Source organism: Thunnus albacares, chromosome 23 (genome assembly GCF_914725855.1).
Source record: "Thunnus albacares chromosome 23, fThuAlb1.1, whole genome shotgun sequence".
Lineage (NCBI taxonomy): Eukaryota > Metazoa > Chordata > Actinopteri > Scombriformes > Scombridae > Thunnus > Thunnus albacares.
Genome location: NC_058128.1, coordinates 26,219,914 through 26,246,810, shown reverse-complemented (window position 1 = coordinate 26,246,810; position 26,897 = coordinate 26,219,914). Strand labels below are relative to the sequence as shown.

Genomic DNA, 26,897 nt, shown 5'->3' with positions numbered 1-26,897 from the left:
AGAAAAATGTAAATGTTTAGAGTAGATAAAAAATGTAATGTTTAGAATTAAAAAGAAAAATGTACGGTTGCTTATGACATATATGACATATAAAAATTCATATATATATATATATATATATATATATATATATATACACACACACACACGCCTGTTCTGGGCTTTTTCTTTCTTTATTTCTGGACAGCCAAGTCGCTTCTTTTGGGGTTGCTTCCATAGACCTGGTTGCTTGTTTCTCTCGCGAGATCTGACAATACTGCCTTCTCCTGGAGTTTTGTCCAAGATGGCGTCAACGCAGTTAACGGATGAGGAGCTTTTCTCCGAATTAAAGCGCTTTGGTTTCACTCCAGGCCCAGTTACCGAAAACACTCGACCGGTATATTTGAAGAAACTGAAGAAACTTCGCGAGGAGCAACAGCAGCGGGGCTTTAGACCTGGTAAAACTCGTAGCAGCGGGGCCATCAACAGCACCACTGGCGGCGGCAACACGGCGGGATCAAGGCCAGCCAGCCATGACGTCACGCACCTGAGCTCTAGCAGGAGACCGGGCCGGAAGTCCTCCGTCCTCGGCTTCAGCTCCGACGAGTCTGACGCTGAAACTCCACAGAGAAGAAAAGGCCTCAATCACAGCGGCAGGGCAGACCAAAGCCCCGGTTTTCAACAACAACCGAAGATAAGGCCCGTTACAACACCCGGTGTGGCTGTAAAGAGTCAGCGTGGCGCAGGGAGTACGCTGAATAGCAATAATTCTCCCCCGGGTCCGGACGGACAGAGAAGTGTCTCGCTGGGCTGGGGAATTCGTGCCAGATCCAGACCTGAGGCGGAAGGAAGGAATTACGACGAATCAGGGGACGAGGACGATTGTGAGGGGGAAAAAGAGACGACATCTCGGTCTTTAAATGGTAGCAGAGCGGCTCAGTTGAATACTAGCAAGCTAGCCGGGGATTACTCGGACGAGGAGGAGATTGGGGGCCTTGGTGTTGGAGACCGACAGCGGGATAGGTTGGAGCCTAGACGGAGCCATCCGAAAACGGTGTTCTCATCCCACAGAGTCGTCCGAGGGTCGCAAACGGGGGGTGCAACCGGAGTGGTTAACCCACCCGGGAGTCTAAACATGGTGGGTAGCCGGAGGGAGGAGAAGGAGGAGGACGACGAGGTACAGAGAATGGATTCGGACCGGTCGGGAGGCATGTTGAGACACAACTTTGCCAGGAAGTCCATCTACGTGTCCCTCGCCGAGAACCATGGAGGAGAGTCCGACAAAAACAACCACGTCGACGGCGAGGACGGAGCATCCAAAAGCAGCAACACTAGTAGGTTCAGCATTGGGTTGAGGCCGCGCTTCTCCAACTACAGCAGCCTGTCCCAGACCTACAGGGGCAAACACTCCAACCACACCGCTCCCAACCACTCATACAGCCAGGCAGTGCTGAAGCAGAAGCTGTCTGTCCCGGAGGATGAGCTGCTCCAGCAGTTCAAAAGGGAAGAGGTGGCCTCCTCTGGCAGCTTTAGTGCTCATTACCTGTCCATGTTCCTGCTCACTGCAGCCTGCCTCTTCTTTCTGCTGCTGGGCCTCATGTACATTAGGATGAGGGGCTCTGGATCCTCGGAGGTGGATGGAGTCAGTAAGTATTTGACAAGATATCATATATAAGTTTATCAAAGAGTGTAAAATATGTCTGCTATGAATTTAAAGCAAATGTTTAAGGTAGAATTTCCATGTCAGTGTGGCATGGCGGTGGGGTTTGTGTTTGTATGTTTACTTTTTAAAACAAATTGGCATCCCCTCCTCAGTGCTTATTTGATAATAGTTGCAAGAGTGATGTGTTTCATGTAAACAGAGCCTCTGAACACACCATAACTGCTGTGCAGCTTCAACTACAACTACCCATTGTGGCAAGAAAGATTTTCTTTTCTTTTTCAGGCTCAGGGAGATAATTGTGATATTTTCACAAATGCAAAAAGAAAATAACTGAACTAAAATGTCAAAAGAATGATTTGGCTGTTATCATTATACATATGTAATGCATAGTAAAAGAACAAACTATGCTATACAACTATGAGCAGTCACTACTAGATGCTTCAACTAAGCAGAGCTTAAACATACACTTTATCAGTTTCACCACAGGCAGGACAGAAAAGAGAAATCTGTGCACCAAGGCTGCATTCTTACTGTATTGGCCCTGTGTGAATAAACACAGCCTGCATATTCATTTGAATAAGCAGGCTCACTTGTGGAGAGCTGTGGGTGGGGCAACACAGAGTCATCCAGCAAACAAGTTGAATCAGCTCAACTTTTGCGGCAATGTGACATCATCCAACAAGGCGATGCGGATGCCACTGAAATAAGTGCATGTAGATTGCTTTTTAATGTAAACACAGTATTTATACTGAAGACCTCGTGATCAGTGACAAAAATAAAGATGCTGCTGAAATTTCCCAGAGTTTCAAAATCCTGTCTGTATAATAAACTGCTGTGCAGTGTTATGATGCCTGATAAACCTTCACATTCACAGATCTGTTACTCAAACTGGACTTCTTCATGTCTTGCGGGCAACACGCCCCCACCAACGCAGCCCCCTGCATTGTTTTAACACAGGACTGTTGTCTAAGTCATCTGCTCTCACTGTTTGTGTTTCTTGACAAGACATCAGCCTGATATTCCAGACAGATGGCTAACTAGTGCTAGCTACCCAACAGACTGAACAAAGTAGAATCCACACACTTCACAAACCAAGAACAATGCAAAGTCCTGTTTTCAGTCTATCCCTCCTGTAGGTGCAATTGCTAACTTTGCTATGTAACAGCCAGAGCTAGTTAGCCACCTGAGAGGTATATAATCCATCCTTCTCTAAGAAATATTGACCCGATTTAGGCTCCAAACATACTCTAGATGATGTTGTTTCTGATGTGTTTGTGATCAAGTAGATTTTTTTCAGCAGTCTCCTTCAGCACTCAGTGCTATTTGCTGGCCTAAACTTTCATCGTTCCACTTCATCCCATAAGGATGAATATAAATGTCAGGACTTCCCTGAACTTTAAGAGATGTCCTCAAGTCTTAAGAATCGGCAACTATTTTAGTAATCATACAATTGTCTTAGTCAGTCTTTGAGCAAAATTGCTGAAAATTTGCTGATTTCAGCTTCTTAATTTTTATTCTTTGTCATACATGCTGATTTGGACTGCCAGTCAGACAAAACAAGACATTTGAAGATGTTACCTTTGACTGGGAAATAATTTTTCACTATTTTCTAACATTTTATAGGCAAACAATTAATCGAAAAATAATCAGCAGATTAATTGTTAATGAAAATTAAAGTGAGTTTCAGCCCTACTCAAAAAATTACCCATTATGCAAACAAATATCAACATTACAATGAAAAAATAAAGTAATAATTTTAACTAGTAATAATAGTGCTCCCATAAATGAAATAAAGGCTAAAAAATCAATTCACATAATCATAATCGCGATTCTTATCTTTTACAGTTCTGAACCAGTTCACAAATACCAAAAAAGGACGCACCTGTACATGCACACGGGTGACATGAAACACATTCCTGCCAATGGTTTCTGACTATTCCACTCTGCAGGTGGCGGTAACACACCAAGAAATGCAACAATTCACCAACAAAGGCAAGGAAGCAGACTGCTAGAAAGTAAACATGAATGTAAACAATTCAAGTTTCAAACTATTTAGAAAAAGTGGCTTTGCAAGTGTTTTATGAGGATGGGAATCCATTCAACAGATTTGTTAGACCTCAAAGGTACACACATTGTGTTTTGGTGGGTAACTAAGAATGTAAACAGAAACATTGTTTACAAGCAAACGAAAAAGAAGGCAGCTTTAATTGATCAATCATTTGGTATATAGAGCCGCTGTTGAAAGAGAATAAAAATGAGAATGATGTCAAAAAATTGTGTGGGAAGTGAAAATATGGGGGGTAATGAAATCATTTCAATGCCCTAAAACCTGATAAGAAGATGCTAATGTGCCAAATGAAATCTATTATTAGTGAAACCTATAAAATAACCTATTCAGCTATACTTTGTTTTGCTCAAGTTGCAAAAAGACAGATTTTCTGGCTAACTCTGAGTGGTGTCAAGCTGTGGTTTGTCCGTCTTTTAAATAAAGAGGTGCAAATTATATATTATATTAAAAACACCACAATCTACAACCTCAAACATCACCATGGAAACAACACTTCTAAGACGCGGTGTCAACAATTTGAAATTGTACATTTCACAAAGGTATCTACACAACTGTTGGGTTGCCTTACATTGTACAGGGGTTTCTATTTTGCATTCATTCATTCCTTGTAAATTTTATGTGTAAACAGTAATCATTCTTCATTTCAGTCAATAATTAATTTTATATGTTGTCTGATGGTAGTGCTCAAAGTGCTTGGCTGATGTGGTGAGGTTTGAAGTGTTGAGCTTCATGTACAGACACTGACTAATGTGTTGAGTGATGTCTGAACTACACTCACATTCCACAGTCTCCAAACATGCAGTCTTATTGCAAAAGACCATTTTTTTCTTTTTCTTTTTGCTTGTGCCTTCACATTTGTGGTGTGTTAAGTTTACTGTGTGTTTTGAATGAGCATGTTGTTGCTATTGTTTCCTGACTATCTCTTTCTCCTTTGTTGTAGTTAAGAGCCACCCTTTTGGCACCGAATTTGACTCCTCTTATGTAAGTAGATATTTTCCTCTGACCCCCTCTTTTGGTTTTGACCGCAGTTAAGATTGTAACAAGATTTTTAGGGCTGTAGTCAACCAAAGAAAATCTTGGTCGACTGAAATCGTACATAATCTTCAACTAATCAATTAGTCGCGGGGAGGTTGGATGTAATGGGACAGAGTGCACAGTGAACTCAGCAGCCACACATTTCTCTGTTCTCTATTTCTCTGTTTTGAATACTCCCCCATTTTCACAGGTGATTTGTTAGTCTGTTCCTCCCGATGCAGGAAATAATGGATTAATCTTGGAGGGCTACTGATGTAGCACTTTTCTTCTTCTGAAAGGAACACAGAGATTATTTCACCAATTAGAATTTGGTCGGATGAGAGCATATCGACCAACTAATCGACCAGTCGACTGGGAGACTACAGCCGTAAAGATTTTGGTTCAATCAATGGAGCTCATGTAGTGCAATGTGTACACTTAACCTGGGACTACATTAGATGCATGATGGGTGGGCAGTGAGTACCAATTGTATTGCTTGATTGCGAGAGGGTGTTTGAAATATTTTGTCCACTACATTTATATCAATAAGGGTAGACTAAAGACCTGGGTTGGAAAAGCAGTTTACCTAAACTGATACTGAATACCATTAGTGACGCACATTAGGTCACGTCATTCACTAAATCTTGGGGCATATATTGTAATATTTTGCCTCTATAAAGGTTTTCAGTTGGAACTTTTTTCAACTGTCAAACTGCCATAAGAAAGGACTGCAAATAACCTGGTAAATACACAGTTATGTTGTGTATGGAGTGTGTTTATTAACTATTTATTTTTACTGCAGAACAAGACTGAGAAGGACCTAATCCTGAAGCTGCTGCTCAGTCTGCACGACCACCTGGCCCACGTCGCTGGTAGCTATCTACTCTGCACTGCACACAGCTCATTTCTGAAAGTCAAACATGAGTCTGATAGATATACACAATAAACATAATGCTGTTATCAGTGCTTTTAATGAATAATAAGCAAACAATGCACATTTGCTTATAAATTTACTGTATGCACAGATTAAAGTAAGCAGAATCCAGTAATGTGTATCATGCACAGCGGCGTCTGCCAAAAATATCTTGGTGTTAAAACAGTGCAAGGGGCTGCGTTGGTGGGGGTGTATTGTTTAAGGGTACGGGTGAGACAATGAAACACAAACCAGGAGGTCAAGTTGGAGCTTCAGGCCAATGCATTTAAACACTTATCAGATGCCAAAACACTGCACAGCAGTTTGTAATACTCACAGACAGGATTTTACAACTCTGGGAAGTTATCGCCACAGCAACTTTTTCATCATTTGTGCCAACAATCTTGAGGTAAACAGCAGACACACAGTGTTCACATTACAAAGCGATCCACCAGGAATGTGTGCTTGCACGTATGTGATTGGCCAACACAGCGCCTTGCTAAATGATGTCACGTTGAACCAGATTCAACTTTTTTGTGTTGTCTTGTCACCCCTGCTGTGCCAACACACTGGCTCCAATCAAATGAATGAGAGGGCTGCTTTTTTGACGTGGAGCTAATGTCAGTCTGAATGCTGCCTTACATAGAACCACTCTCTGCAGATTGAAAACGTGATCGTTGTTATTAGTCTTTAGAGCCGTTACTAAACTAACTAACGTACCCAAAACTCTTTGTTGCTAAGTAACATGTGACCCAGTGCAGCGGTGTAACTCATTGGCATGTTTTTGGACAAGAATGGAAGTCTACGGCACAGAAGAATAAATTATATTAAGCTCTGGATACACACATAACACTTGTAAGAAGGATCAATTCATTGTTGGTTTGGCTCTGCATGAGACAATAAGAAAAATATAGAAAACTGCCAGCCTTGTCCTTTATAGGAGACACATCATGCACATTTCCAGGTCTCTATTTGGGCTTGAACATGAACAAGGGCATAAACAGGCCGTCTGTTTGGTTGCTAACATTTTGCCATGTGTTGTTTGTGTTGTCCACTCTCATATTTCAGATTGGATTTTGGCTTGAACATGTCTGGATGTATTTGAGAAGTTGACATTTCGAGTAAAGAACATGAAAAGTAGTGAAATCTTACAACTATAGTTTGTTGACACAGCCTCCTGAGCAGCCTGAAGTTTGCCAGGATGCTGCTCCTGGAAGCTAACCAATCAGAACAGAGTGGGCTCATTGGGAGGGGGCCCAGACAGGAGCTAAAATGGTTGAAGTGAGGGGCTGCGTAAAGACCCAGTATAAGATAATTAATAATTTTTAAACTGTAAAACATGCAAAGATATTGCAGTAGAGCTCCAGAATATAAATACAGACCTGGAAATGTGCATATGACCCCTTTTAAGGGAGCATTTCTACATACTTTCACCTCATGTTTTAGAACATTGGCCATGTGTAATATGGACATCTGACATTATAACTGTATAAATTACAAATTCTTAAATAACACAATAGGTCTCCTTTAAGGAAAGATGATACATTGTCAAATGGAGCAGTCATCAGTTAGACAGGATGATATTTGGTTTTTTTTTACATAACAAAATGATGGTCCTAAAGCACAAACAAATGTTTACAACAGCAAAGTCACTATACAAACTCAATAAAATCACTCCCGAAACAAATCTAAGATCTCAATAAATTAAATAATATTCCGGACATCAAAACACTGAGTGAAGTTTGAAAAGAGCAAAGAACAATGAAATCAGTCACTACCACTTATTCATCCTGTCCTCTTGTCACCCTCCCTCTTGCTGCTTATGTGGACTGACTGCTGGACTGTTGAAAAATTTGCTGTTCGCCGAACACCATACTGGTGGTGGAGGAGAGATTGTGGGCAAAGCAGTGGGATATTTTCCACTGCTTTGCCCACAGTCTTTCTGCAAATGTGCTTGTTAAATAGATGTTTTGATAAATTACTCTTACTGGCTTTTTAGTCTTGAAGGTATTGTTGCACTTACAGTCCAAAGCATAATTGTTGAGTTAAATGTTGTCTTTCACTGTGTGTGTGTGTGTGTGTGTGTGTGTGTGTGTGTGTGTGTGTGTGTGTGTGTGTGTGTGTCGGAGGAGCTCAGCCCTGCCCTTGGTCAAACATAGAGCAGCAGAGAGAAGATGGAGAGGAGACTGCAGTGTGACCATAATTTCCATCAAAAACATAATTCCTGCTCTGCTAATCTTACTCTGATTTCTTAGTACAGATAAAAAAACAACTTTAACGAATCTCCTGGTTCTTTCAAATTTAGAGCAGGTTCCAGTTCAGAAACGGGATTTGGCGGACATCTTACTGTTCAATATGTAAAACATACTTTAATATAAACTAGGTACTACCCAGTTCCTTTGTGCCTCTCATGCAAACATGAAAAAATGTGAGAAATTTCTGTTAATGATAACATTCTAATCAGTGGATAAACAGGATGTGAAGACACATTGTATTGATACAAGCAGTTAGCAGAAGTGTGCCCTTTCTCATCTGTGTTGGATTGATGTTGTGATTGCAGGCCAATATGATTGTGGAGACCAGCAGCATCCAAACAGGAGTCTGTCCATGGACGAGGCCTCTGTGTATTTACTGGTATGTCCACTCATTAACATCCTACCTGTTCAGTAAAGCTTGGAACAAGCTGTCAGTCACTACTGTAACTTTTATACAAGCAGAGTTTTTACACTACATGGAAAGGTGCGTGGTTCCCAATGGACATGAAATTCTAGGAATTTGCATATTAGGGTGACTTGGGATCTTGATATTTTTATGTGAAGTCTGTGAATTCTTCATAAAGGTCATTTTGAAAGAATATTTGATTTAAATGTTTTGCCTCTGAAAGCAGGATATGAGAGTGATGCTCAGTGCGAGTGGAGAGCATGAGAGGAGCTGCCAAAAGGGAAACCCAGAGTGTGTAGGATTACTGAAAAGCAATATTCATATATTCATATTCAACAGGACCCTTTGGAGTGGGAACTCCTGGAAGCTAACGTAAGGGCCCCAATGGAAACTCATTTGTGCTATCCTCTGAACAGTACGATGTGTCTTTTGTTCAGGCTCAGAATCAGGAGTTTGAAGAATTCATTCATACTTCTCTGGAGTGGATCATCCGGACAGGCCAGGATGTTGGGATAAGGTAATTCACGATATATACATATATCATTGTATGTGCATGTGCCATCTGTACTAACTATGTGTGTGTGTGAAGGCTGACTGGGCAGGTAGCTGATGATCCTGCAACCGATGTGTCTGAGATCTCTCGGCTGGAGTCCACACATCCCAAGATGCCCTTCACATGCCGCTTCCGCCGTGCCTTCCTCACTGTCATCAGCAGAGTCTTCCTCATTGCAGCTGGTGAGATGAACCACACCACATAAAGAAGACAGGGCCTGAAACATGTAAAGTGTAGATCACAGCTAATCAGTTTGTTTCCAAAGTGCAGTAATTGATTAGTACACCTACACCTGCTACAGTAGTATTGCCAGTGATGTAATGATGACTGATACACAGGCCCTGGGTACACTTGGCATTAACATGTGTCTTGGGTGATCTGATCACAAGTGGACAGGTCTAAGTACGTCTGTTCACACCTGGCATGAAAATGAGTCTCCAGTGATCACTTGTGATCAGATCTCACTTCCCCACTCTACATGCAAATAAACATGTACATCATTTCCATTTGCAAAGACCAAATACGTTGTTGTTTTTAACCAGTGGGAGGAGTCCATGTATCATCAGTCCAAAGCTGTGTTCAACTTGTTGGATAACAGGATAAACAAGTATACAATGCATTGTTTGCCCCCTCTCAAAAATCAAATGCCCGTCCTATTGAGTTGTTCTAGCACGGAGTCTGAACATGTATATACAGTATAGAGAGATGCTGTGTGCATTTACGTACGAGGCATAGCAGCATAACTTCAGTGATTATTTCAGTCTTCAGAAACACTGACTGGATCAGTCATGATCTAATGTTAATTAATGTTCTGTGTTGTTCAGCTGTTACACATACACACAGTCCAGGTTCATACATTTAAATTGTAGTGAAGCAGCTGTCCTCCTGATAAATCTTGAGCTCCATTATGTCAAGCAGCACAAGAAAAATAAAAACTGTAGTTATCAACTTGACAGGACAGAGGCAACTATCAAGGGGAAACAGAATTAAACGTTTTGCTTCTAAATATTGTTTATAGACAGACATGGGAAAAACAAGTTGTTTTCTGGTTTTGGTTTAATTTCTATTCCAATTGGCAATTTCATGATGAAAACGGGTTAGGGGAATGGAAAAAACGGGAAATGGACTTAGTTTTTGTTAATTCACACAAAAAACAGAAAAACAAAATAATGCATTTGTTTATCCTGTTATCAAACACGTTGCGCATGGCTTTGGATGGAGGGTACATGGACCATGAGGCAGCACTTCCTGTGCCTAGTCTGCCAGAAAATAGAGGATGTCAGTTGAGCAGGTGGTCCTTCAATGTGGCCTAGGACACATTTGTGTTCACACTGCCAAGAGAATGTGGCCACATGCGGCCCAGACCACCTCTAAATATGGTCTGAGCGATCAGATCTCAATTCGTCCTCAATGCGTCTTGGGTACATTCACATCTGTGCTTAGAGCTGCCCACTTGTGATCGGATCTCCCAAGACGTATGTTAATGCCAGGTGTAAACAGGGCCAAAGATATGGTTAAAAGAACACAACACAGATGAGAACAATGTCTTAACAATGTCAACCAACATTACATGTTTGTTGTGGTTTAAGTTTATTTTTTAAATTTTCGACATTAAGGGAAAAAACACCAAAGAAAATCAGGATGGAAGTAAGGGTGAAGATAAGACAAAGATTTGTCAATAAGCAGTGGGATTTTATAGGTGAAATCTGCTGCTGGTGGTACCCAATGAAAAGTCAGGGAATAAGTAGGATTCATCCTCTGTAGACCTTTTTAATATCTGTATAAAATGTCATGGCAATCCATCCAGTATTTGTCACAATATTTCAATATTAACCTGACATTGCCACCCTTTAAATCTGGTGGTAGCGTGGCTGACCATAAGTCAAACAGTAATATAAACAGAACAATAGAAGGTGCTGTGCACGTTATATTAATATAGAGACTATAAATAAAGTGTACTATTACATCAACAAAAAAATCAAAGTAAATGAACGGACCAAGAGAGTGACCACCTGTCTGTTATCTGAAGCCTGATAGATTCATCCATCTATTTTCTTTGCCATGTGTCCTGATCAGGCTCTCTGGGTAGAGTCCATGGGGGAGGAATCAGATGTAATAGCACACAGGACAGTAGGAACAATAGAAGCAGTATTGGTAAATGGTCATAGGGGCTTAAAGGAAAAATGCACACCTGTTTAAAATCAGTTTAATATACACTGCTCAAAAAATTAAGGGAACATTGTCACAGTATAACACCAAGTCAGTTAAACTTTAGGAATATCAATCTGTCCATTTAAGAAGGACAAGTGATTGTGAATCAGTTTCACCTGCTTTTGTGCAAATGAAAGTGACAACAGGAGAGGCAAAAGCAACACATGCTACACATGCTATACAACACCCAAAAAGGGAATGGTTTTGCATTTGGTGGCCACAGACAGTTGCTTTCTCCTTATCCTTCCCAACTGATTCTTCTCTAGTTTTGTGTTCTGCTAGTGTCCTTGTCACTACTGGTAACATGAGGCGGTACCTGCAGCCCAGTCAGGTTGCACAGGTAGTCAAGCTCCTTCAGGATGGCACATTGGTACGGTTGCAAGAAAGTTTGCTGTGTCTCTCAGCACAATCTCAAGAGCATGGAGGAGATACCAGGAGACCGTCCATTACACGAGGAGAGCTGGACAGGGCTGTAGAAGGGCATCAACCCAGCAGCAGGACTGGTATCTGCTCCTTTGTGCAAGGAGGAACAGGAGGAGCACTGCCAGAGCCCTACAAAATGACCTTCAGCAGGCTATTGGTGTGCATGTTTCCGACCAAACTGTCAGAAACAGACTCCATGAGGGTGACATGAGAACCCGATGTCCTTTAGTGGGACCTGTGCTCACAGCCCAGCACCATGCAGCTTGATTGGCATTCACCAGAGAACACCAGAATTGGCAGGTCCACCATTGGTTCCCTATTCTCTTCACAGATGACCTAGATCCAATTGAGCACCTATAGGACATTATGTATTGGTGCATCTGACGCCGCCAAGTACTGCCACAGACTGTCCAGGAGCTCACTGATGCCCTGATCCAGGTCTGGGAGGTGAACTCCCAGAACACCATCCATCATCAGGAGCATGCCCAGACATTATTGGGAGTGCATACAGGCATGCGGGGGACATACACACTACTGAGTCACATTATGAGTTGCCGTGACAAAATTCACTCAAGTTGGATCAGCCTGTCATTTAAATCTTTTACTTTGATTTTCAGTGATTTTGAATCCAGCCCTCAATGGGCTGATGATTTTGGTTTCCATTGACCCTTGTTACATCATTTTGTTCTCAGCAAATTATACAGTGTACATTAGTAAAGATTTTCAACTTGAATAATTCGTTCATGAAGATCTGATGTGTGATTTAAGTGTTCCCTTCATTTTTTTGAGCAGTGTATATAGATAACTCAATCATTAACACATTTGTTGATTAAGGACTTGCTTAGAATTAACAGTAGTGCTAATTGTTATTATTTCAACAGAGTTTTTCTCCAAGCAGCAGTGGGAACAGATTTTCAGTAGCTGTGTTTGAACCTGTGAATTTTTGTGTCTATGTGTGCAGTGGTTGGCTGTGTGTGGGGTGTGGTCTGCTACGTGAAGTGTCGCTGGAGGAGAGAGGAGGAGGAGACGAGGCAGATGTATGACATGGTGGAAAGGATCATTGGTAAGGAACACCACACGTTCACCCACATTCTACAGGAACTGTCAAGCAAGTGAATGTGGTTGCTTACAGGAGCAGCCCGACCTCTTGTTTATTGTTTTGCCCATAAATAAAGAAATGGTTATCACTGTCATCTGTGTGTGTCCTGTATAAGATGTTTCCCAACATGTTCCATGTTGTCTGGAAGCAGTGGCAAAATGAAGAAACAAACATTTACTTCAGTCCTCATGATAGATTAATAACATGCATTACTAATACAGAGAGACATTAAATCACGTACCCAATATACACTCAGGTGCCACTTTCTAAGGTACTCATGTCTGCTCAGGTAGGCTGTGACATTTAAAGCATGCTCAGTCGTTATTAAGAAGCCTAATGTGTGCCAAGAAAATATTCACTACACAATAACGCCACTAGCAGCAGCCCGAACTGTTGACACAAGACGGCATGGATTCATGTTGTTTATGCCAAATTCTGACCCTACCATCTGCATGTGGCAGCAGAAATGGAGATTCATCAGACCAGTTAAAGTTTTTCCATCTTCTACTGTCCAGTTTTGGTGAGCCTGTGCGGTGGTCTTCTGCTGCTGGAGCTCATCCACTTCAAGGTTGGACGTGTTGTGCAATCAGAGGTTCTCTTCTGCATAGCACTGTAATGCCTGGTTAGATTTAATTATTTAATTCATTTGATTACTAGCCCCTTTTTGACCAAAAGTTCCTGGTACTTTGGAGCCAGAGGAACTAATCTCAGGAATTAAACATGGAATGTGAAGTCCCTGTTGTGCATTTCTGTTTTAATTTCCTGAGGAACCAGGTAGATCATGCGTGACCCATGAGAAGTTAAAAAATGAAAGTAGTGCTTGAAACGAAATACTCACACGAGTAAAAAAAAAAAAAACCAACAACACAGATTTGTGCTGTTGTTCTTTGTATTTACTGCTGCATGAGTTAGATATAATGAATTAATGGAAAGGAGAAATGCAGTGGAGGAAACTGAAACTAAGAGCATCTGGCTCCTCAATCATCTGAGTGATGATTATTTATTTCTGCTTTAGAACGTAACCGCATTGAAACAATCAGAAAATAGAATTGTATTTTTCTCATTCACTGGATTTGTTCTTGTCGCCCTCTCTTCCCCTCTCTCTCACTTGACCACCGCCACTCACTATCTTGCTCGTGCTCTCAGCACACTTGTGCTCTCTCTCTCTTTTTTTCTCTCACTCTTTTTTAAAATGAGTTGGGAAGCCGATAACAAACTTGTTTTTGTTAACTTTACTAACCTTAACAAACAAAGAGAAATGTCCTCTCCTCATCCTAGTATCAAAACTAGAGTACTTCCTTATTTTATGAATGAAGCAGCCTCAGTGTAGGGCTCAATCAAATTTTAGTTTCAATTACGATTTTGGCTTCCAGTGATTATGAAAACAAGATAATCAAGATAAAACAATTATTGTACCACATTTTGTTTTGTAATGATGCTCTTGTTTTGTCTTGTGTTATAAATCCAGCGCATCGTGTGTCATAGCAGCCGGACAGGGCAGTAAGAGACAGACAGACAGAGTGGAGTCTTCCTCACAGAGTGAATGTGTCTGAATTTAACAGTCAAATGTTCAGTTATGGAAACCGACTTATTGAGACATCTACAGGCTACTTTGTTTTAGTTTCAGTCAGACTTTGGATGCTATTATTTTAGATAAGAGGATGTTTCGCTCCATGTAATGATCTCTCCTTTCATCCAGCTGCTCGGAGCTGCGCTTTCTCTGCCTGCAGCGGGGTTTTTACGTTAGCTGGCACATTCTGGCATCACATGTAGTTGTCTGGCAGATGAAAATATCAGCAGCCAAAATGTCCGATGGGAAATGTGCCGATTGCCAGATAAATAAATAAATAAATTCATTAATAGCATATTAAATAGCCTAATATTGTGTGACCTCTAAGATATGTTGCCAAGACAATTTAAATATAAACTTACATATATGCATATATGCATATAAACTTACTTAAGTGTGGCACGAGATTCAAAAGCCAGCGCATACTTCAGCAACAGTCCAGTGCATTGGCTTGACAGCAGTTCACACTACTCTGAAAAAGTCTTACCATTTTCTCTCAGGTAACGTTACATCCAGCATTGGCACAGTGAAACAAACGAATCAGCCTTGAGCTTTACGGTTAAATAATGAGTAATCGATTAGTAGGGGGTTTAACTTTTCCCCAGCCTTGGTGAGAGGTGGGCTTAGGGAGACTGCGGCAGATGGAGGTGGTTGCAGCAGCAAGGCTCTTTATTATATTTTATTGTTGTAGCCTATATGCTCAATTCACAAAGTTTGTGAAGAGTTTATTCTGCCGACTAAAATACATTTGTTGGATCATAGCGTTTGTGTTTTTGTGCTTTATTGCTGTTTAAATGTAGGGCATTATATGGCTATTTAAACATATGTCCAGTAGTTGTTCTATACGTACATATTGGCCGTCAAAAAACGTCTAGCGTAAACTCTGGTCTGCAGTCTGTTATTGTGCACTAATCAGCTTTTTACTTACTTGTAAAAAGCTGATTAGGAATCTGGTTACGTGTATGGCAGAGAAATTGGTGTTCTCCAGGAAGCAAAATCTACCTGCGGAAGCCAGGTTTTTCTAATCCCATACTCTGATTACAGAAAGCAGGTTTCTCATTCACATGACAGTGAAGAAATCAGCTTTCTGGAGAAGACCAACTGTAACCTGGTTACTTAAGTGCATATAAACATACTGCATGATAATACAAGTCAATGATTTCTGTCAAACATCTTGCTTCTCAAAGTACCATGATTAATGATCATTTTAGTATTGATCACTCGCCACACAACTGGCATCTCAACAATCACTACAATAATATGATCTCAATTATTTTGGTCTAATTTATTTTTATTTATTATTTTTATATTATCTATCTATCTATCTATCTATCTATCTATCTATCTATCTATCTATCTATCTATCTATCTATCTATCTATCTATCTATCTATCTATCTATCTATCTATCTATCTATCTATCTATCTATCTATCTATCTATCTATCTATCTCTCTCTCTCTCTCTCTCTCTCTCTCTCTTTCTATATCTATATATCTATATATATATATGTATACATATACATACATATACATACATATACATATATATATATATATATATATATGTATATTAGTTTTTTATTTATCTCTTTTTTTAACATTTATTTGTTTTCACTTGATATTTATATTTAAAGTTCACAGTGCACAATGTCGTGATCGTGATTATGATTTTTGCCATAAGTGAGCAGCCCTACTGCAGTGTCTGTGTTTGACCAATCATTGCTTGTGCACATTACAAACCCCACCCCCAAAGTTCCAGCAGGGATGTTTTGGGGGGTAAAACAATCTCCCTGGAACTTAATTTAGACCCTTGTTCCTCCGGTGGAAATACAGGTAGAGGAACTGAATTCTTCAAGAAGGTTACAAGATTAACAAGGAACTTTCACCCACAGAATTGCCACCCACTGGATGTTTTTGATTTAAAGACCAGTCTCTGTAAACACTGCAAACTGATTTGTGTTTGTGAGTTGCTGCCCCATGATTGGCTGATTAGATATTTGCATTAACAAGCAGGTGTACAGGTGTATCTGATAAAGTGGCCACTGAAAGTATAAATTTATGTACATGTATCCTAGTAGCCTAGTGTATCATTGATTGTACATGATGTCCAGGTGATTTGTTCCAGTCAGTCACGGGAACAAACACATGGAGGTTCTTTTGGGTGCTGTATTTTCTCCTTATGCTGTAACCCTTCTTTCTTCCTAACTGTGTTGCTGTTGTTCAGATGTGCTGAGGAGCCACAGTGAGGCTTGCCAAGAGAACCAGGACCTGCAGCCCTACCTGCCTATCCCACACGTCAGGGACTCCCTGGTTCAGCCTCAGGACCGGTCAGTGCACAGCTGATCTTTAATATTTGCCCCAGATAGAAAACCTAGCAAGTGTTAAAAACAGTATATCAGGGCATGGAATTAACAGCTGCCATGCAGCATATGCAGTTTAACATCACCAATACCACTGGCACTGATTTCTTTTCTCAAACCAACTGTTTATCTAATTAGAAAATATCTGACAAACATCCAAAGCTTACTTCTATAATGACTCTATACTGTACAAATGTGTATTAATTATTTTGAACAGCTAAATAGGTTTAGCTTATGAAATGAAGGTGGTGGCTTTTGAGTGAATTTTTAACCATACACCTCATACCACCATAACCATACATGTAAACTTTCCACAGCGGCTCTTTTCAAATTTAATAGGACTGTTACAGAAAGACGCAGTTCTTATGCCATGTTTGGTACCTGGTACACAAAGGGATAATGCAAAAGCCCCATTTCCTTCTTCTGTAGTAGCAGCACTGCTGGAGAACAGCAGTGATCAGGAAACTCATTATATGAAGGAAGAAGAGTGTTGTCGGTTCTCTCACAAGGCTGCATCATTGATGTATTTTTAAACTTTTTTAGCAGGTGGATGACTTGGTTTATCCACTAATCTGTTTAACCCTGCAGCTCCCCAAATAAATTCTAATTCATCTCATCAAATGAAATATGGCACATAGAATTGTGCCGCCCATTTTTTCCAGCCCAGCATAAATCTTGTACTTCAAAAGAGTTCACATCATTACTTCGCTCCAGTGGTGTATGTAAAGCATTTTACTGGATATTTAGACTGAACGCTGTTGGAATGAAAGACAGATGAAAATGTATGTGTTTTGGCTGTTTTTATGTTTTATTTCTTCTCTTGCTCTGCACCAAGAGGATAACAATCCTCAATGAAAACACATTTAATAGGCTCATCTGACATGAGAAGAACATCTCCTTAAAACTGGCTCATTCACAGTATTTCATGGTTTAGTACACTGAATTAAGCTCCTTGTGCTTAAAGGGATAGTTCAGATTTTTCAAAATGGGGTTTTATGAGGTCATTATCCATAGTCATATTGCAGTGTTCTTTGAAGGAGATGGAATAAAAGATGCCTTGATGTTTGTGCTGTAGCCTTTGTGTCAATCTGGCTGCATTAATGTGATATAGAAATGTCACTTGGTCAGATTGCTGCTGTTGTGACTTCTATGGAGAAGTAAATTTAGATACATCACCAGTCTATAGGACCTTTCTGTCTATTGATCCATCTGGTGAGGAAGATGTGTCAGTAGTTCGTTCTGATGTTTTACAGGAAGAAAATGAAGAATATTTGGGAGAGGGCTGTGAGCTTCTTGTCAGCCAACGAGTCTAGAATTCGAACAGAGTCTCAGAGGATTGGTGGAGCGGACTTCCTGGTCTGGAGGTGGATCCAGCCTTCTCTCAGTTGTGACAAGACCTCCTTGATCCCCTCCAAAGTCTGGCAGGGAAAAGGTACCACAAACTAAACAATTGTCCCATGGCTCCAGAGAGCCTTTCAGTCAAACTGTATTAGGCCATATTCAGACCAAACCAGGCGGTGCGGCGTTCAGCCGCAGGGTTGAGTGGAGGTGTGTGGGGTTGTGGGCGTGTTAATTTGTGCTCTACAAGGTAACCACTGTGAAACAATCAGAAAATAACGTTTTATTGATCTGATTCTTTCTCGCTACCAGCACTCCCTCTCTTCATTCACTCTTTAGCTCGCTCAACCACTGCTACTCTCTCTCTCTCTCTCTCTCTCTCTCTCTCTCTCTCTCTCTCTCTCTCTCTCTCTCTCTCTCTCTCTCTCCCCCTCCCCCTCCCCCTCTCTCTCCCTCTCTCCCCCTCCCCCTCCCCCTCTCTCTCCCTCTCTCTCCCCTCCTCCTAGTAACATCTTTGTGCTCCCTCATGGCAGAGTTTACAGCTCTGATCAGTCTGATCTTGGGCTGTGATTGGCCACCACCTAGTCTGGTGCAGCGCCGCAGCGGCCAAAACGTCTGCAGCCAAAACGCACTACCCCCATTAAAATGAATGAGAGGACTGACGTTTTTGCCGCACCGCCTGATTTGGTATGAATACGGCCTTAGTCTTTAGAAACCTGAAAATGCATGGTATCATGGGTAAACAGACATTTACAGCTGATGGGCAACAGCTCACCATCACCGATTTCCTGGCAGTAAATGTTTACTCAAAAAGCTACTTTACTTCCACAGTCAACATACCTCTTTGTTTACAAGCTCTGGTTAATTAAAATGAACTTGTTCAGTGTTGTTCCGATCCAAAAAAGCAAAGTGCCACTGTGGGTGCACCTTGACCTGACAGTTCACTGGACTGCACTGACCCAGCTGTATGTTCTGACATGATGATGAGCTCATTAAGATTTTGTCTTTTGTCCTCCTCAGCTTTCCCTCTGGACCGTAGGAATTCACCTCCCAACAGCCTGACGCCATGTCTGAAGATCAGGAACATGTTTGACCCAGTCATGTGAGTACCTGTCTCTGCTGCTTGTGTGATGAGCTGCCAGGAGCTACCAAACGTAATTTCTTCCCTGATTTGACTCTGCTCATAACCTGTGCATTCGTGTGTTCTCAGGGAGGTTGGGGAGAACTGGGACCTAGCCATCCATGAGGCCATTCTGGAGAAGTGCAGTGACAACGACGGCATTGTCCATATTGCTGTTGACAAGAACTCGCGAGAGGTATACACTGTCCTATGAGTGATGAGCACACTTTGATGTCACACCCCCATGCTGTTAGCTGTAGTAATTTCACACTGGTTCCTGCTCTCTCTCCACAGGGCTGTGTCTATGTCAAGTGTCTCTCTGCAGAGCACTCAGGGAAAGCCTTCAAGGCACTTCATGGGTCCTGGTTTGATGGTAAATGACACACCTAATAACTCTTACATTTTGAGCACATCAACAGTAACAAAAGAATACAAAAACAAGGGACTGTATTGGTACAGGTAAGAAGATGATCTAAGATCCCGGGAGTCCCCTTGAGATAATTCATCACTCTTTTTTAAGAAACCAGGTTACAGTCTGCTTTCTCCAGTAATGATGATTGATTGATGGTGATTTCTTAACTGTCATTTAAACAAAAAACTGGAGAACGCACATTTCTCTGCCATGTACACTGATTTACAGTAACCACACTACTGTGCGTCTTAATGCATTCTCTGAGTAACCTGTTTACTTAAGTTCATGTAAAACTGAAGGACTTTTGAAGGCTGATCAAACAAAACACTAGACAGCTCTTTATAACACTATGAGACAGAATTTTACAACTCTGATGCTGTCATTTTCTTCTCCATGTTGAATTGCAAGATGCAAAGGTGTACTTGCAATGTATTTGATTGGCCAGTGAAGTGTGTTGCCAGATGTTGGCGCATTACATGGTTGAAAAATTGAGCCAGATTAAACTTTTTTGCTGTACAACCCTTTTATGTATCTTAGCTCTGTTAATGATGCAAATTATGTTGGTAAGATAGCGAGCGATTGTAATTCTGATAAATAAATGGCAACAGTTAGGATGTGTCTGGCAATAAATGCAGATACTATTAGTGGTAATTGTGACAAAAATTATCCTGGTAATGAGAGGTAGTTTGTGTAACTTTGTTTTATTTAGTGGAGGTAGAGATAACATGGTTGCTACCTGTGTTACCTAGCTTACCATTCCTTACCATACTTACCTTACTTTGCAGCAGTTACCCTGCTAACGTTAGCATTAATGTCATTGTGTCCTGAGTCTGACACTTTTTTGCTACCACTTTATTAAAAATAATAATAATGATAATAATATACTTAATTCATGTAGCACTTTTCTTAACAATGTTACAAAGTGCTTTACAAAAGAAAATAAAACCAAACAAGGCAGATGAAATAGGCAAAGAGGAGCAGAGAGGTAACGACAGAAGCACAGAAGTAACAATAAAGCAGATATGTAACTAGGAGCAAGGCTGTTTATTGCCTTAATGATGAGTAATAAAAATTTAAAATCAATGACAAAGCTAACTCAGAGCCAGTGTAGGGAAGCACAGGTGTAATGTGCTCATACCTTTTTGTCCCAGTAATGAGACGAGCAGCAGCATTTTGGACCAACTGGAGACGGTGGAGCCCTGGCTGATGCCCGAATAAAGTGTGTTGCTGTAATCAAGCCAAGAGTAGATAAAAGCATGTATAATTTTTTGAAGATCGGCAAAAGGTAAAAATGACCTAATTTAGAGATGATCTTCAACTGGAAGAAACACAACTTGACAATATTTTTGACTTTGTTATCAAAACAGAGGTTGGCATCAAATATTACCCCCAGATTCCTAGTAGTCTGTGTAATGTTGTTTGACAAATCGCCAAGGTTTGCACCAAAAGAGCTGATAGAATTTGGGGTACAGAACAGCATGACCTCAGATTTGTCGTCATTAAATTTAAGAACATTTTGGGACATCCAGGATTTAATGTCAGTTGGCCATGGGGCAGCATGTATAAGGAGAACAGAAGGGGGCCAAGAACTAAGCCTTGAGGGACCCCATAATTCAAGTGAGCTGTCGTGGAGTAGGAGTTACTCAGAGTGACAGAAAAAGTTCGATTGAGGAGGTATGTTCGTAATAAACTTAAGAGCCAGGCCCTTGATGCGAACTCCAGGCAATTTAGGAGGATACTGTGGTCAACAGTGTCAAATGCGGCACTTGAATCTAAAAGGGCTAAAATCGAGCAGTCACCTCTGTCTGCAACCAGAAATATGTCATTAGTTACCTTAACAAGAGCTGTCTCAGTACTTTGGAGTGTTCTAAAACCAGACTGGAAGCAGTTAAAAACACTATTTCTATTCATAAAAGAAATCAATTGAGATGAAATTACTTTCTCCAAAACTGTGGATAAAAAAGACAGTTTGGAGATAGGTCTGTAGTTGTTTATGGACAGAAGGTCCAAATTGGGTTTTTTAAGTAGAGGGTGGACAGTGGCATGCTTAAAACTATCAGGAAAAAAACAGAGCTCAGGGAATCATTGTGGCAACAGTGGGAAATATCTCCGTGAGCAGCTTGGTGGGGAAGGTATCTAAGGTGCAGGAGGAAGAATTCATGTGGGAAATTGTACTTTCTAACTATGACAATGTAAACTGGGTAAAAGTGACAGGATTATCATGTTGAATGGAGAGAATGCAGGGGGCAAGCTGGATTTGGGACCTTATAATCTCCACCTTGCTAATAAAATGAGCAAGAAATTTGTCAGAGAGCTCAACATCTAGTTCAGGATAAGAGGTGGAGGTATCACCAATTTAAGAGTTTATTACTCTAAAGAGAATTTTAGGATTATGGTTGTTTCTGGAGATTATGTCTGAAAAATAAACTGATCTGGCAGCCTTTACTGCATTCTGGTAGGTTAACATTAGGTTTTTGAGGGTCTTTTTAGTGCTCAAGTGTGGTCATTGAGCCAGGGGAGGTATATAAAAATGCACTTGAACTACTGTTATAAATGATCATGTAATGTTTCCCACTGATTTAAGAGTGGAAAAGTATAACCTCTTACCTTTTTTAACCATATTTAGTTCTAACCATTTACTTAAGATTTGTCCTTTTAACCAGAGTCTGAAAAAGGAAGCTATCGCCAGTCAGTTAGCAGTGCATTAGGCTTGTCCTCAGCCAGCCACCCTTATCTTTTTGCTGTAAACACCACGCACTGCTGATTTTTTGAGCAGGGTTGTAAGGCAATGGCTTCAAATTGATGAAAATGTTCTAACATTTCTGTCCATGTGGCCTCGCAAACAAAGTCAGCAGTCACCAAAGAGCCTTAAGAACTCCACAATTCCCTATCTGTTTAACGGCAAGATACTGAACGCAACTTCAACTCCCACTCCTGGTCCTGTGTTATGATATATAAATCACTGCAGATCTGCACATCAGACAAAGTTGAGACATGGTTGTGTGGCTAGTGTAGTCAACCGTTATCTGAGAGATTGGGGTTTGAGACCCAGTGTGGGAACCTTCTGTTGCTGCAATAGTTTACTGAAGAACATTTAACATTTTATTATCCTATAATTAAAAGTGTAATGAAGACAACAGACCGCAGAGCAAATGACTAACTCTACATAATCATAACTGAATTACTGTCATAGTAATTAATAAAAACCTGTGGCTGTGAGTTAGCAGCCAAATAAGCTGTCATATCTTTCTAATTTCAGCAGCGGATCTGAAGTAGAAGCAAATAATGTAAAGCACAACAAATGTGTACTGTCACTGTACAGTCATGTAAAGTCTGTTCATCTTAACTGGTAAAGATAAGATTGCACTTATTGATCCCTCAGGGGAAAGTAGAGAATAGCAAAATATTACAAACAAAATACAATAAGCAAAATAAAACAAGGTAATGATAGATCATATAAAAATATTGAAAAAAAACTGTACAAGAAAAAATAGAATACAAGACTTTCATAAAGTGTGAATCTGTCTGAGTGAGAGGAAAAAGCCCTGAGTTTAGTGGTGTCCCTTGATCCAGTGGTTACAGAATCAGCTGTATATCTAATGTCCAGCTTGGGCTGTTGACCCAATGAGGACTAATAGAAACACTGCAGCAGACCACTGATCCAAAGCTGTGACACCAAGTGGACCTTCACTGTGATGTTCAGGTGAAAAATCTATCTGCAGGGAGGACAAGTCAGTGCAACAGAAAAACAGTGGAGCTTGTGTTAATCTCATACACTGCACTGCTTCAACAGTCTAACCCTGTATTTAATGAGGTTTATTACATTTTTAGACTAGAGTGTATCGGGTTATGTCTGTGTCTTATACAGATACACTGTTATGGAACAAGCACCCAAGACTTTCACTTGCCTTCATACTCGTGTATGCAGTGGAGTGACCAGTAAATGTGATTTGATTTGATACATGACCATGTTTCCCTGTTTCTGTGTACTCGGGTCTAATTCAACACTTTGAGGTTATCATGATGCCGAGATTAAGTCAGTTAATTTATGTTAGTCCAATCAGCTGGTCTTTACTGTTAGCCAGCATCTCCTGGCAGTACCATATGACAATAGTAGGGCTGTAGTCTCCTGGTTGACTGGTCGATAAGTTGGTCGATATTCTTTCATTGGTCAAATAATCTCTGTGTTCCTTTCATGAGAAGAAAAGTGCTACATCAGTAGCCTTCCAGGATTAATCCATTATTTCCCGCAGTGGGAGGAACAGACTAACAAATTACCTGTGAAAACGGGGGTGTATTCAAAACACCCCTGTTGTTTTCACAACTTTGAACTCGCCCAACCTAATGGAGACTGCTAGGTCTAACTGTACTTAACATTTACTGAGCATTTACTGAATCAGTGTTTCTCCTATAATTATAACAACGAGAACCCCTGCCAGGCCAAAAAAATATTTTTTAATGCCAAAAATAACGCCAAATGTCCATTCATTCGGAAATCAATAGCGTTTGGTCTCTGTGCAGCGCTGCTCCAGTACCTGAGTCAACTTCTGTGTCGTTGTCTGGGACACTATTGGTAGCATAACTCCATTTAGGAATTGCGTAGTATGTTTGCATAGCGAGTAGGAAAGGGCAAGCAGCAGGAAAATGACAGTTGATGTGAGCGGAGCAGAGGAAAAGGTTAGCGGTAAAAGTTGTTGGTCTGGCTGAAGATGCAAAGCAGAGAAATAGAGAATGGAGAAATGTGCACTGTGCACACGTTACATCCACAACTGCTATTTCAGTTTCCTTTTTCTTTTTAAGTTTAATTATGGCCTGATTATTCCTAGTAGTGAAGTAAAATAATAATCTTTTTTAATTTTATTTCTTTTTATTTTCTATTTGGACTTTTCATTTTTTGACTATGACGAAAAATGTCCTACATATGTAACTGACCAAAGTCTTATTTTTATAGTATTATTAAGAGCAGAGGTGCAACAGTAACATTTAGTGAGGAGAATCGATTGTCCATCAACTGCTCTTCTTCCATCACTGTCTCCATCATTGAGCACATAACAAGAGCAATGTCTAAGAGGATTTGGAGACTGTTGAAGCTGCAGTAGAAGAGGATGCTTTGTTCGTCAGCATCCTGTGTACAGGTTGTCACTGGTTGGGATGATGGATGTTAGATGAGTATCCCTGTAGCACACCCCTCAGAGGAAACTGTAAGAGCTGATGTTATGGTTAGTTGCATGTATTGAACAGCACTATAGTGATTGATCAGTGACAGGCTCTTGCTCTTGCTTTGACAGGCAAGCTGGTGACGGTGAAGTATCTGCGTTTGGACCGGTATCACCAGCGCTTCCCACTGGCCCAGGGCTGCAGCACACCCCTGAAGGCCTCCAGCCTCCACCTCAACACCACTAGCACCACGAACACTACACCCCGCCTGCAGCATCGCGTCTCAGCCAACTCCTCTGGCTTCTCATGAGATCAGCATTATCATTAGATTTAGCATTCTCCTCTGTGCCCTCCCAGCATGACAGTACCAGTCTGCTGCTGCTCCTTCAATGCATTTTAACGGGGAAGACTTGAGTCTTGTCATGGGAGAGCTTTTTTTGTTTTGTCTTTTTTCAAAACAGGATCTTTTCCAGAGAAGCTGTCAGTGGTGCAGTGTTTGTTTTCTACAATCTTTGTATTAAAAATGTCATAGATTTATAACAAGGAAGCAAAGTTCTTCTGGAATATTTAAGATGTGTGCAGAGACTCCAACCCTCCCTCCTTCTCTTCCACAGTCTAACTGATGCCATGATGGAGTTCATTTGAGCACTGTATGGAAATGGCTGCATGTATCAGAGTATGCCTCTATGTAAGCTTTCAATACAACACAATGTGGATGATGATTTCGTAGAGATGTTCAGTGTACTCCCTGTTGTTATTATTATTATTCTGATTATTTTTATTTAGCCAAACGAGGAAGGCATGAACAGACTTGAAGAGGGCGTGCTGTAAATACATGTGAATGGTAGCACAAGCTTTATCAAATAATCTGTATTAAAAGCAAACCATAAACTCAAATTTTTCTTGCTCACTTATACAGCAGAGTGCATCTGTATCCAGAGGCAAACACTCCCCGAAAAGCTGCAACAGCACCGATACACACAGACACACAATAGTTCAGCTGGTAAAACCAGGCAACAGTGAGGGTATTGACTCAGCCACTGTGTAGGTTGTTTGTTCCATGTATGGCCTTCTTTCCCTGTCCTTGATTTTGTAAAAGTGTCCAGCAGTGTTCCCCATTTCTCAGCTTTTGGGTGATATGACATAATCAGGGAGTGTAGTTTTTACAGTCACCTGAAGCTTTCTTCTTCAGTTATAATCCAATATATTCCCAAGCTATGTTATTACTTATGTTTATTATTTACCTCTTTCAAAGTCGGGTCATTTTCACTGTGGGTATGTCCCCTCATTGAATTGCATTTCCAAACCTGTTCTGAACAAGTGGTGTATATTGTCATTTGTCAGTGTACATGGCAGACCAGAGGAGCACACAGACATCAGGAAGTTTAATTTCCAGTTCACAATCTCTGCTCATCTCACTTTGTGAGACAGATGTTTTCTAGCATGATGAAACCTGACTCAGTTGCTAGTGCTCTTTTGATTTCCCCTCTTGTAATTCTCTTCACGCTTTGTCATAAGGAGTACTGTGAATCAGTTGACTGTTTGTAATACAAAACTCCATATATTCCAAGCTCTGCAAGGAGACTGTACTGAACTTAGGGATTCCTGATTGCTTGTGTGTTTTTTATAGCACGTGTATTCAGAAAACGCTAAAAATCCACAAGTTGCCACACATAATTCATTTTTAATGCAGTGAATTGAAAGTTGGATTCAGTATTTGCAGTGTGAAGTTGTACAAATGATGCACATTTCAAATGTTCATAACCTGGTGCAACACTTTGCAGCGGACAACCCAACTGTGCCTTAAATTTGTGCTTTTTAAAGACTGGCACTGCATTGCTGGGGAATGTACTTGGTGTAATGTTGAAAAAGTGGTTTAATGGGCAAGTAAGGCCTGCCATACATGTAGTTTTGTTAGAATTTGGCATCCTCAGATTTGGTATTTTGTAGCAGTTTCCTTTGATATTAAACCAAATGCTCCTCTCTATTTATTATTTTTTTAATCAGCCATGGTGATGTACTATTTAATATCACTAGACCTGTTACATATGTGTCATAACTTTTCTTTTCATCAAGGATCAACCTTACATCCGCTTCCAGACATTTGTCAGGATGTGTAAAACAACAAAATAAAGTGAACACTTTCAGAAATCAGCCAGTTGTTTTTGCTGTATTTGAGTGCATCACTGTAATCTATTTTTGTATGTCTCCAGCAGAATGGTGCACCTGCAGCTTCTCAGCTCACACTGACTGTAATGAGGCTGAATGTAAATGTTGGTTTGATGTTACGGCACTTCTGCAGACTGCTTCACTTTTAAATGCTCCCCCATGGATGCATTCTTTTCCTCTGATGTAT

At 40.6% G+C, this 26,897-nt stretch overlaps 1 protein-coding gene across 1 annotated transcript; it reads left to right on the top strand.

The window, feature by feature from the left end:
* Positions 1-200: 200 nt before the first annotated feature.
* Positions 201-26,695, top strand: lemd3 (LEM domain containing 3). The gene is made up of 13 exons (XM_044344074.1): positions 201-1,625; positions 4,651-4,691; positions 5,527-5,596; positions 8,198-8,271; positions 8,736-8,815; positions 8,888-9,033; positions 12,447-12,548; positions 16,379-16,481; positions 17,768-17,946; positions 18,873-18,954; positions 19,063-19,168; positions 19,267-19,345; positions 24,673-26,695. The coding sequence occupies exons 1-13, from the start codon at positions 284-286 to the stop codon at positions 24,849-24,851; spliced, it is 2,583 nt and encodes an 860-aa protein (XP_044200009.1). The 5' UTR covers positions 201-283; the 3' UTR covers positions 24,852-26,695.
* The last annotated feature ends 202 nt before the right edge of the window (positions 26,696-26,897 follow it).

Bases quoted from the DNA above. Each gene is read 5' to 3' on its own strand.
- lemd3 (XM_044344074.1), top strand. From the start codon at position 284: ATGGCGTCAACGCAGTTAACGGATGAGGAGCTTTTCTCCGAATTAAAG. The intron at 18,955-19,062 runs GTGAGTACCTGT...GTGTGTTCTCAG, and splicing joins AACATGTTTGACCCAGTCAT to GGAGGTTGGGGAGAACTGGG. The intron at 19,346-24,672 runs GTAAATGACACA...TTGCTTTGACAG, and splicing joins TCATGGGTCCTGGTTTGATG to GCAAGCTGGTGACGGTGAAG.